The sequence below is a fragment of the Cibotium barometz genome, chromosome 41 (assembly GCF_041138505.1).
Source record: "Cibotium barometz isolate CiBa-2024 chromosome 41, ASM4113850v1, whole genome shotgun sequence".
Classification (NCBI taxonomy): domain Eukaryota; kingdom Viridiplantae; phylum Streptophyta; class Polypodiopsida; order Cyatheales; family Cibotiaceae; genus Cibotium; species Cibotium barometz.
The window spans coordinates 19,584,860-19,598,256 of NC_141086.1; the positions used below are offsets into that span (position 1 = coordinate 19,584,860).

The window sequence follows — 13,397 nt, forward strand, 5'->3', positions numbered from 1 at the left end:
ATCATTAACCAATAATGGATTGAATCAAAACTAATCATGAAATACATAAACTAAAAGCATAGAAAAAAAAACCATTAATTTGGTATCAAGCATAGATTAATCTTGGATTAAGGAAAAGCTTTATGAAAAGCTTCATTTGGATTGAGAATGGGTCATGAGTATGACCATTTCTTGAGTGAGAGAGAAATTACATAAAAACCATTAGAATTTAAATATAAATAAAAATTTATGTAATTCTTTACTATCATTAATCAATTAACTTCAATAGCATTCATCAAATTATGTAACTCTTCACTACTATTCATCAATTAACTTCAATAGCCTTTAAAAACCATACCAATTAAGCTTCTCAAGCTTGAGAGGGGTTGAGAAGAGAGAAACATTGAGAAATTATAGAAAAGATCAATATTCACTAATTACCTTACAAATTGCTTGATTCTTTGTTCACGGTAGAGGCCCCCAACCAATCAATTGGTTTAGTATGTTGATGGAGCCACCAATGGGGATTGAAGAAAGAAGGAAGTATCAAAAACTAGTGAATTATTAATGAATTCACAGTTCTTGGCTTAGGTGAAGTAGAGTAACAATGCATTAAACATTGTTGAGTTTCAACAAAGGGGAAGGCCTCTTTTTATAGGAAAAAGTGAGTTCCTAACCAAACAAACTGATTCTAGAATTTTCCAACTCAGTTTGGTCAATTTTTGACCATTTTTAGGTCAGTTGAGCTAACTTTTTGTAACTAGACTTGAATTAGGAGAGAGGAGAGATGAATATCTCAATTTTTATGAGTTTAAAACTCATTCAAGCATGTGAAATATGCACCTCCTTTAAAGAACTCCCCTTCCTTACATATGTGTCAAAATGGAATCATTATACTCAAAATATCTCATATTTTTAATATTGCTCATAGTTTTTTACTAATAAACCTTGTACATTTTCAACTCTTCATCTTATGTGAAATATGCACCTCCTTTAAAGAACTCCCCTTCCTTACATATGTGTCAAAATGGAATCATTATACCCAAAATATCTCATATTTTTAATATTGCTCATAGTTTTTTACTAATAAACCTTGTACATTTTCAACTCTTCATCTAATGTGAAATATGCACCTCCTTTAAAGAACTCCCCTTCCTTACATATGTGTCATTATACCCAAAATATCTCATATTTTTAATATTGCTCATAGTTTTTTACTAATAAACCTTGTATGTACATTTTCAACTCTTTATCTTATGTGAAATATGCACCTCCTTTAAAGAACTCCCCTTCCTTACATATGTGTCAAAATGGAATCATTATACCCAAAATATCTCATATTTTTAATATTGCTCATAGTTTTTTACTAATAAACCTTGTACATTTTCAACTCTTCATCTTATGTGAGCATTTACTCATTTTTGGATATCTTCTTTTACAAATTGGATTTATCTCCTCCCTACACATGGATTGATGCTATTGGCCCATAGGAACCTTAATTGGACCATAATCCAAAAATTTCTGAAAATCTAGACCCTTAGGCTAAGGTCCTTTATACCCATTTTCCAATTAATCCCAATTGCACATTGGAAAGTTCTTTTTGAATTTCTGTTTCAGGGGAACTTATTTTAATAAGATGAGATAATTTTATATCCAAAAATATTAAAAATCTGAATATTCTCTCTCTAGAATATTTTCTCTCTCTAGGTTAAAACAGTTAGAAACAAGATCTCTTATATTTCTGAAGAGGGAATTGATTACAGGAAAATATGCTGGTCATTTTGAGAGGCTGGGGAGGAATCTTACAGAGTTAGCTGACTGCATTTGCACTCTCTTGCATCTCCACCTTAGCAGCCTATTTCTCCACACCTGATAGCCTACTTTCTTGCCTGCATACACTTGGCATTGTTCGCATCCTTAGCCATGGATCTTACTATTTCCACATTATTGATCTTTCTTAGGTAGATCCTAGTAGATAATGGTTTCATAGGGGAGGTTTTGGAGGATACCATGGCCTCTATGGCCTCTGATTCTATGATTTCATTGGCTGGAGGGGGCCAATCACTAGTAGATAGAGGGAGGTGTTAATTACCATTCGAGAGCCTCGATGAGATTCCATCACCTACTCCGACACTAACACCTTTGGGAGGAGGTTACCTAGGAGATGCGTAGGATGAAGACCACGATGCATTTAAGTAGCTCTCCTAGTAAACTTGTACTTGCGCATTAAGAATCTATGGATATTTAACATCGACAATAAAGTATTGTTTAGTTAATAGATTAATTTATTTTCTTGTGTTGGTAATCTAGTGTTCCAAGGGATCTCTCATAGGGATAATAAAGAACATGCTTGTGAGCTTCTCAGTTTTTGTGCTTGTCAATATGCAAATTAGTTAGTCCACAAACTGAGAAATCCACATGCTTATGGGCTAACTACCTTGCATGCTTGTAGATTTTGTAGTTTACACGTTTTCATGCTAACAAGCTTGCAAGCTAGATGATCCACAAGCATAAAATTAAGTTCGCCCGCCATAAGCATGCAAGTTGGGAAGTCCAATCCACAAGCATAAGTAGGTTATCCTACAAGTTTACAAGCCATAAATTAGCTTCCAAAGCCAAGATGCAAGCAAGGATGTAAGCCATTTAGCCTATAAGCAAGATAGCTAGGAAGTTTGTAAGCATGCAAGCTAAGAAGTTACCTGCAAAAGCAAGGAAGCTAGGAACTCTACATGTTCACCCTGCTGGTTTGCAAGCATGCAAGTTGGGAAGTCCAATCCACAAGCATAAGTAGGTTATCCTACAAGTTTACAAGCCATAAATTAGCTTCCAAAGCCAAGATGCCAGCAAGGATGTAAGCCATTTAGCCTATAAGCAAGATAGCTAGGAAGTTTGTAAGCATGCAAGCTAAGAAGTTACCTGCAAAAGCAAGGAAGCTAGGAACTCTACATGTTCACCCTGCTGGTTTGCAAGCATGCAAGCTAGGAAGTGTGCATGCTTATAAATAGCTTTCATACTTTGGGACTATTTTCTTGCATGCTTGCTTTTTTCTTGTGGACTTCCGACTTGCATGCTTGTTGGTTGATGGGCTTGTAAGTCAAAAAGTATGCATGGAATGAGCATGCTTGTGTGGTATTTATGTTACATGCTTGCATGTTAATTGGCTTATAGGAAAATGTAAGATCCCCGCTTGGGCTATGCCCTAGGATCACTTGACATAGAACCCTTATATATAAAGATAGAGGACATACCTAAGAACCTCCCTTGGGCTATGCCCTAGGATCACCTGACATAGAACCCTTGGGCTATGCCCTAGGATCACCTGGCATAGAACCCTTGGGCTATGTCCTAGGATCACCTAACATAGAACCCTTATGAATCAAGACATAGGACATACCTAAGAAACCCTAGCAAGGTTTCCATAGACCTGACATCAAAACTTGTCACATGACTATGATAGATTGTGGCTAGTGACTCATCATCCAAAGCTATAGGTTCAATACCTTAAACCACCCCGAGCATGAGGTTAGATTATCACGAGCTTGCCAAGCTATGTAGACCCAACCTAGCATCCCATACCACCAAATGGCACCACATGCTTGAAGATCCATGGCCATGAGATCCTGTACGCTCTCTTGGTAACCCTAGGCTATTTGATCTCTTATATCTAATAAGTGACCCTAGTAATAACCCTATTTCTAAAAAGTGTCCCTAGGTCACTCACATAGTAATAACCTCGCTATAGGTGGCTTGCTCACTTATTAGTAATAACCCTATTTATAAAAAAGTGTCCCTAAGGTCACTTATATAGTAATAACCTCACTATAAGTAGATTGCTTTTAATTATAAAATTTTCTTACTTTATAAGACTTTAGCCTTAGGCTATTAATTATAGCTTTATTGACCTTACGGTCTGATCTAGGCCTCCTCTTGTTAGCACCCTTAGCCCACGTGTGAAACCTCAAGGTGCCCATGCTTGTGCTAAGTCTTAACTCCAATCTTAATCTTGGGTTAGTCCACATTAATTCCACGTGTTTCCTACCCTAACCCTACACCGATTGGGACGTAACATATTTTCCCTCGTAATTTAATTCACGTCATCTTCATGAATACATAAGGAGAATAAGCCTATGTAAGCAAATCCTTAGATCTTGACATTCATTCAAATCATTTATTTAAGTCTATTAGCTCTTATCTTGGCTAGTGTAAACTCCTCTTATAGAACTTGCTACAAATATTTGATTGCTTTACTATTCCAATGCTTGTTCAAGAGAGTCGAATCCCAATAGGACATCTAGTCACAAAGTACAACAAGCTCTACCATAACAACCCTAGCATAGACCCATAGCATAACTTGTCAGTCACATTAGGTAAAGTTTGGACTCAAAAAGGGGTCCTCTAAGAAATGCCATGTAAGATTTTTTTTAAAATGACCTTGGGGTGTCACTCCTACCATGGATTGGAGTAATGCAATCCCATAGCATCAAAATATGTCCTACATTGCCAACAAAGATAGGACACAACAAAGAGCATACGTCGTTTACATGCATGATATGGAGAAATGGGATGGAATTGTAATAAAAACATATCAATAAAATTATTTCCACAACAAGTCTCTCCTAAAGATGCATAAAAGTAATGAGTGTTGGTCTAGAAAGATAGTATGTTGGAAACTCCCTGATAATACCATTCTTAAAAGTCTAGGTCTAGAATCCGTGCACTTGTGTCGCACAAAATGAAATCCATTGCTCAAGATCTATAGGTCATGCAAAGAAACCTCATTTACTATATTCTATGTATTCTCTTTTACTTAAATATGTGCTTAGCTCCTTTTCTATATAAAAAAATGTCATAATGGGTTAGGTGTTGTGTGTTTGGTATAAGTGCTATACTTACTATACATGTTGGAGTTATTTTTCCCAATTGGTTCCTGCTTTATGTGAATTTAAGTTTTCAGGGAACAAATACACATCAACATAGCCGAGGTCACCATCACGACAAGATTTGTATCCATACAACTATAGCTTGGATTTGTTTTTAAAATGAGGCAACAATGCTAGAATCCATCATGACACTTCACAAAAAAGCTAGATTACGATCCAAAGATGCCGACCATAAGCCCACACACCATTATAATATCATGCCTATCCAGACAAGTAGAGTGATAGTGTGTGAGTTTAGAAATAAAATTATTTACATAACGGTAGAAATTGCAAATACATGTATTTTACATGAAAATCACACCCATGAGATATCTCAACTTCGTTATGAGAAATTGTTGTTTCCTTACTCTTGCCACCCTATCCAAAGTCAAATGAATCCAATTAAGTGCATTAGGCATGCTTGTAGTTGAGTGGAAATGTCATGGTCTCTTGCTTTTTGCAAGGAGTCTCATGCTCTTTTCCTCCTCATACAAGTCAGCCCATTTTGCGATGCATTCTTTCCTCCTTGTACAAGTCAACCCACTTTGGCATGCATTATGTATTATACAATAGAAAGGTGTTTATTTGTTGGCAAAGCTTGTTATGAGAGCTTTATCTCCTTGCCTTTTCTAGATAGCACCTCTCGTGTGACTTTATCAGATTATTCTTTTATCCAAAATCTTGATGCATTAGGATCCATGTACTCGGTTATGTAAAAAAGAGTGTTTGTTGTCAACCTTCTGCCATCATGGAGCCCTTCCGTCATTTTCTTTGGTAGACAAAATTTTTGACCACCATGAAAAGCTCAATAAAGAACATCCATTAGCTACTCATGACATCTGTAAGAGACATTTTCATCCATGAGGTGGATAAGACCATGCAGCACTTATATGTTGAAGAAGCCTCTAGGTAATTTCTTTTCCATAAGGCATAAGAGTATTTTACGGTATCTTCTTTTATCTTCGGCAAATCAGTGGGGTCAATTTCTTCGGCAACCATAAACCTATGCATATTTCAAGTAATATGTAGGTTAAAAAACATGATTTGAAGAAGTATTCCTTATCGAGAAAGTGCTCCTTATCGATAAATAATATCGCATATCCTAAGAGTCAAAAGAAGCCCTGAACATAATATCGCATATCCTAAGAGTCAAAAGAAGCCCTGAACATAACCAATGGTAGAACATACTACAAAATAAAGTATCAAGTGAGTGATAATTAGACTAGCACACATAAGAAAATGAGAAATGTAGGTTTGAGTTAGTGCTTCATTATGCTCAATCTATAAGAAGTTATGCCAATCATGGGACTTAAGTCTTGATATAAAACTTGTCATTATTTGAGGTGAAAAGGTTTTGAAATCAAGGTCCATATCCAATTGGTGTTCGTAATTCCTTGATTTGTTCCAACATTGTTGCTTGCTCTTGGTTTGAAAGAGCCCATGGAGTAGGATGATAAAAGCTTACGGTCCATTCTGAGTTTTATTGAGGCCATATCTATGTGGTTTACTTTCAAACTTGACAACATCATTTTTGAATGCGAGCGAGTCCTTACCTGTAAGATGCCTCTAGAGGGAGTCTGCAACATTCTTGAAAATGTGCATAGGATCTAGTAGGTGAATAATTCTTAACTTATTTCAATACTCTAGTCTATAGAAGATTGACTTTTCAGGCTTCATTTTGATGGGTCTCTCCCTATCTTTGAATTTCAAATGTAGTCCATGCTAAACTCTAATTGTGTGGAGTCATCTTGCGCGAGGTGGGGGTTGATTGTCTATTTTTGCATTAAACTTTAGTGCCTCGGTAGTCTTGAACAAGTGGTGCATGGATAAAAACCTCGTATAAAATGGGTATACACACTTATTTAAGTTCTCGCTCCATTTTGAATAAATTTTGGTCCACAAGTGTAGGATAAGCATGATGGTCTTTTGTAGCAAGACCTTTCATCCATACCTGAACACAGTGAAAGCCAGTCTCATGAACGGTCCATATGTGAGTATGTCTTGTAGAAGGAAGTTTTGATGCTCGTCTGATCTCTAGATCTATCTTGCATCTCAAAACCCCGCCAAAGCTCTTGGAGCTCTTTGATAAGAGGTGCCAATTACATGTTCATGTTTGATACTTGGTGCTTTCCTAGCATGTCATGAATATAGTCAAGTTAATCTTACACCTTTATACATCTTGATAAATAAATAAAGGAGAGATCCATAAGAACTATTACTGGGAATCGAAAGACTAAGAATCAAGTGCTCCTTTTTTATCGCCACATGAAAGGTGGAATATGGGTGGAATATTGTAGTTAACCAATACAATAGCCCAAGTCGACCATTTAGATGATGGTATGGAGAGAAAGGATTGATTTCATCAAGTGCTAGTCCAAGCCATAGATTATAGGGTTCCTCTTTGAAAGACTGGCCACCATTGTCGTTCAAATGTTGAAATTCTTCACAATCTATAGGGATTTGGAGCTTTCCATTAGTGCCAAACATAAACATTAGACGAGGTTTAAGAGGAAAATGTCGTAGGACTTTTGTTGGCACATTGCTCTTGTGGATTCCTCTTTAAACCAGTACTCTTTGCATTTAGGACAATGTATAATTTTTGTATATTCTCCTCTATATAAGATACAATCATTGACACAAGCATGAATATTCTTGTAATCCAATTTAGAGAGTCTAGACTTTACCTCCTCGGATCTTGACTTTTGTAACATATTATTTACCAGCAACAACAATCTTGTCAATAGGGATCTACAAAAAGACACTCAATTTTCACATTTGTGAATTTTTGACATGTTTTCACGAAGAAGATCATATAAAGTATACTCTCATATTTGATGATTGCAAGGAAGAGAAAGGAAGACATACTCTAGTAGTGTGATCACTGAGTTATTGGTCCATCCATGTTGAGTTTGTAGATTTCGAATGAGTAGGCTTGTGGAAAGCCTAGAGTGTTTTGCATTTTAAAAAATAGGAGTTGAGGCTTCCTTCATTAAATTATCATGGCTATGTTGATCACATTCTTTTACCTTTTCCCACTCGGTCCATCTAAGTTATATGTTTCATGATTATCAAATATATCGCACAACATATAGATGATGATGTCATCCTAAGTGTCATTATATTCTGAGTTATCAATAAGTGATCTTTGACATTTTAGATTTTGATATCCGATGGGATCCCTATCTCTTATGAGATTGGCATATTCTCATGGAAATTACAAAATATGTGGTCCATGGTGAGGGCTGAGATCTCTACAGACTTATTTATCCATATCGTTTGTTTCCTAAACTAATAAAACAAAAGCAAAATTCAACATTCTCTCTCTCTCTCTCTCTCTCTCTCTCTCTCTCTCTCTCTCTCTCTCTCTCTCTCTTTGTCTTTCACACACGCGTGCACGCGTGCACACACACACACACAATCATCTACACATGAATAAGGTAGCTCATAAAAATTGATTGTACACATGAACAAAAACATGCTCTTTCTTTTTATAAAATATGTGAGTACAATTATTTAAGAACATAAATAACTGAGAACAATCATCTAAGTGAAAAAGTATCTAAGGACAATAATATCTAAGTATAAAAGTATAAGAGTACAACAATATTTCAGTGTGCAAAAGTATTTGAGTATAATAATATTTGAGTAAAAAAGTATATGAGTACAACAATTTATGAGTACAAAGCAATATGAGTATAATCATGTGACTACAAAAATATCTGAGCATAATCATCTGGCCCTCCTGCATCTCCTACATCATCTAATGGAAATCCTACTTGCTCATGTGTATGATGAGTGGGAGTGGGTCCATGAAATATGTAGTCCACTAACAACTCCTCCCCATCTTGTAAACTCCTAGTAGCAAAACCACTACTATATAGCTAGCAGCTCTCATCTTCTCAATGCTAATGTGCTAAAATATAGTTCGATTGCACTCCTAGCTCTCCCTTGCTACTATTTATCAATCCTGCTATGTTCCCATGTGTATAAGGGCAACCATATATGAAAGTGTGCTCTCCAAGTGACCATACTACCATATGTGTGCTCTCTCTCAACAATGGATGCTACATTCAAGCACATCATGTACATGGCCATGCTAATCACATAACAAGTAAGTTGCCATACTCCCCAAGAATATAAAGGACCACAAAAGCTCATTAGTGTCATTACACCTCTTGTGGGTACATGTAGTCCTGAGCAATGTATAAACCATGACTTGCACCTCAAATTGTGGTGGATGGTGCTATAATAAAGTGACATTCCCAATGACTAAACTCCTCCTAATCGGACACAAGATCCTGTGCTATCCATCCACCTGCTGCTCTATGGTCATAAAGAAGCCTAGACAAAATGTGGTGGTGGAAAAAAACCACTAGCTGTCTCTCCAACAAGACCTAGCTATAAGTCTATGTCCTCCTCAATTGACATAGACGATCTTGTATAGCTTGGATCGTAGTCAAGTGATGATGTGTATCACACACTATGATAAGACATCTTGACACCTCATCATCATGGGAGGAGTCTGAGCTATCATGGCTAGGATCCACTAGTGCTTGACTATGTGATGCAACCTACATGTTAAACAAGTAATGAGTTTAAAAAATCATTTTTTTAAATCAATATGAGATGAAGAGTAAGTAAGTGTACAAAGTCACCCCGTCGAGGTCGAACACAAAATCCTCTTGTAAACTCGTGTGCTTAGCATGCACAACAGCATATCCTTGCTAAAATATCCCATTGATATCAGAGTCAGAAGAAGACGAAGGATTTCCAGGAGGTGGTGCGACATATAATGATACCCATCTCATTTTTGCTGTGGATTGAATTGAGGTTTTTGCATAGATGCATCGGAGTTGCTATTAACATCATATTAGAGAGTTTGGGAAAATTCCCATTCCCATGTGGAAAATGGGATCATGGTTGGTGAACTTGTCCAAAATTTTGTCAAAACCCCCTCATGTGACATATCATTAGAAAGATCTTGAAGAGTGGAATCTAAATCTATAATCTCTAAAAAATTTAGAGTTGTTATGTTTAAGATATGTCCAAAACTATACATAAAATTTGATTCCCGAATGATCTAATATTGACTTTACTGGCCTGTTTATTCAAAGAGAAGAACAATCATTATAATTTATTTATATACATCTCTCTCACACACAAATTGTAAACCTTCCCATCCAAAGGACAAGTTCACACTTGTCCACTTAACACTTAACACTTGTCCAAAAGGAGGTGTTCACACTTATCCACTTAACACTTATCAAAGATTTACCACAATACAAGATAAGATCCTCTGTGAGCGTAGATTTATCAAACTGACAAACATGCAAGCAAGAAAACTCATTCTTGTAGGCTTTGAAGTTGGCTTTTCTTAAGAAATTTTTCCATTGGCAAAGATAGATTGGTAATGACATTCCATAAGTAAGGATCACATTTCTTGCTTTTTGTCTCAGAGTATACTCACAAGAGTTAATTCCTTAAACTGCTCCCTAATTAGCAACTCCAGGTTTTAAGGATTTTTCTAAATAATAAAGTTAGAAAGGCTACAACACTTTTGTTAGGATTCTATACTATAAACTTCTTTTCATCGTTTTTTTGCTTTCTCTACTGTCTTCTTTTCACCTTTTTTCTACTCACTCTACTCTCTTCTTTTCACCTTTGTTGCTCACACTTCTCTCTCTTTTTTGCCTTTTTTACTCACTCCATTACTTTCTTCTCACCCTTTTTTGCTTGCTCAACTTTCTACAAATGATAGAAATAAATTCTGCTCGCCTACCTGTGCTTGCTTCATGGACATGCTCGTGGATGACATTATGTTCCTTTTTTATTGCTCCTAGCCTCATCCCTTGTTCACAGGTGCTGTCTTGTTGTGAACATATTCCTTTCTACACACATGTATGCTCATGCATGGTCTTTTTACGCTTTACCTTGTGTACGGAAGCTTTGCTATTAAGCTTGTATTCTTAGATTATTCAAAGAAATGGAGAATATTAACAATTGATGAGGTCTCCTAAGGTTGAAAACCTTGGCCCTTTAGGCCTAAGAAAGGTAATAAATATACAAATTCATGATAACCCTCATGTCTTGTAAGCTCTATAGTGACATAAATCAGGCCTTAAGCCATAACATTAGCAAAACAAATGTGGACCAATCAATCTTGACAAGGTTTAAGCCTAGTTTAAGAGAAACATATCTTTATGCATTCCATCAAGAACTATACTAGGTATATCTTTACATTGGTTTTTAAGCATAACGAAGTATACCCACCAAAATTTGGGATTTCAAGAATCAGTGCATGATGGTAAAAAATTTAAAAATATTTTGGTAAAGAATAGTAAAGATCTAAAGGCAAAATACATGTTGAGGGGTATTTAAATCTTGGGTTATTTTCAAGCATTGGTGCATTATGATAAAACTTTTAAGGAACATTTTGGGTAAACATGGCAATCAAGCTCTGAAAGTGAAATACATGTTAAGGATCTTAAAGTCAAAATAAGGGGTCCAAAAGGGAGCATGTGAATTGAGAAAATTAAAACATGTGAGACAATAAACTATTTATTTGCAAGGTCTCTCTCTCTCTCTCTCTCTCTCTCTCATGTGCCGTGCATGCACGCGCACAATCTTCATGGTGAGGTCATTGTTTGGTGTAATGAATCGAGCTAGTTGCTTGAAATTTCATAAATTTCCATATAAAGAAGGTGTCAAAACAAATTAAAGCTTAGAATTTATAGATGTGAAAGTTTAACCTTCACTACCAACTTGAGTGAACTTCATAATACTTCAAATAAAAACATGCAATTAAGGAAAGGATGATTGAATACATCACAACTCAAAGCTTTCATGTGAGCATTTATAATCATAATTAACATTGCCGCGCAAATAGATACGGCATTATCAATTACCAATTCATGCAAAGGAATATCTTTCCGATCCACTGTGCATAGAGAAAGCAGGGCTTGCCCTTCTATGTAGTACTGAGTAAGCACCAGGCCCAGGGCTCAGCTCACTTGCTCTTTTAGGAAACCGAACACCCATTGAGATCGATGGCGAGCTGAGGTTAGTGTAGTATTTGTTGTCCCAGAAATAGTTAGCAGGGCCAGGACCTTCATGGCTATAAAGGCTTGTTTTCTTCGATGTGATGGTAATGGCACGTCCATTATGGTCAAGCCTAGGAGAATAAGCACCAGGGCCTGGGTTAGGGGTAGGGGGAGGCCTGTAGTATTTGCTTGCAATTTTGATGGATGGGGAGGAGTAGTTTGTAGAGGGTGGTGAAGCCAAAAAGTAAGCCCCGGGTCCTGGTGTGAAATCTCCGGACAATGGGCGCCTTCGGGTGTTTGGCCGCCCAGAGATAGTAAATGCCGATGTAGAACGGGTCCACTTTTGAGGGTCATACGCGCCGGGGCCTGGGGCGCAAGAGGCACCGCTGCTGCTCCCTTTCGTCTTCCCTGCGATGGACACCATGGGATCGCGGGGGTGCGTGTGAACATCTCCCGCTTCCGCGCAGTACTGTCCCGGCCCCGGGGACTCCTCAATGGGCCTGGCGGGCTTCCTGCAAGAGATGGTGAATGCACGCCCGCGAGGCGATCGGGCGGGGTTATACGCACCTGGTCCGGGGCTTGTGCTGCCAAGCGTATGAACCCTGCACTCGCGGCCGCCTGCAATGGAGATGACGGGACTGCGTGGGCGCTGCAGAAGCTCAACAGCAGAGTAGCTTCCTGGGCCAGGGGTGTCAGACAGGCCTGCCGCTGCCGGTTTCCGGCCAAGAGCCATGGAGAAAGCAGGCCCGGAGGCTTCAGAGATGACAGAATAGGCGCCGGGACCCGGGCTGATCTCGCGATGGAAACTCTGTGTTCTGGAGGCGATGGTGTAGGCCGGGTGGCGCCATCGGGTGAACGTGCACTTGTCGGAGTTGTAGGAGCCAGGGCCTGGCACATCGCTTTTGGAGAGGAGGGGAGAGGAGGAGGACTGGGTGCGAGGCGCGATGGTGATGGCGGGGCCGTCGCGGCAGCGGGTGCGGTGCGCAGAAGCGGCGTATGAGCCGGGGCCTGGCTCCCAGTCGAGGCCTGTGGTGAGCTCGCCCCATTTGGCACCCATGCTGAAGGAAGGCGGGCATGGCGTGACCGGGCGCACGTTGGCGTTGTACGTGCCGGGCCCCGGCGTCTTCAGCCTCCGCTTCGAGGTCATCTGCATGGCCGCCATCTCCGCCAACCTCACGTAGAAGCTCCATCCAGCGCACGTGCCAAAAGCTGGTCACGTATTAAGCTCGTGCTTTTGTGGGATGGGACGCGACGTTCCCTAACGTTTACGAAATGCCTTCAATGTAAAAACGTTCTTAATAACCTTAATAACATGGTGTAAAAGTTCTTAATAACCTTAATAACATGGTGTAAGTATAATGTAAAAAAGCCCATTATCACCTTAAAAGGGGGCACACAATGAGTGAGTGGAAAAATGAATTCATTAATTAATAAGATTCGATTTGTAAGCCAATGGAGA

The 13,397-nt window shown here is 38.5% G+C and overlaps 1 protein-coding gene across 1 annotated transcript; it reads right to left on the bottom strand.

Moving 5' to 3' along the window:
• Positions 1–11,762: 11,762 nt before the first annotated feature.
• Positions 11,763–13,118, bottom strand: LOC147614743 (uncharacterized). Its single transcript, XM_086779761.1, has one exon. The coding sequence runs from the start codon at positions 13,098–13,100 to the stop codon at positions 11,808–11,810; it is 1,293 nt and encodes a 430-aa protein (XP_086635887.1). The 5' UTR covers positions 13,101–13,118; the 3' UTR covers positions 11,763–11,807.
• Between the last annotated feature and the right edge of the window lie 279 nt (positions 13,119–13,397).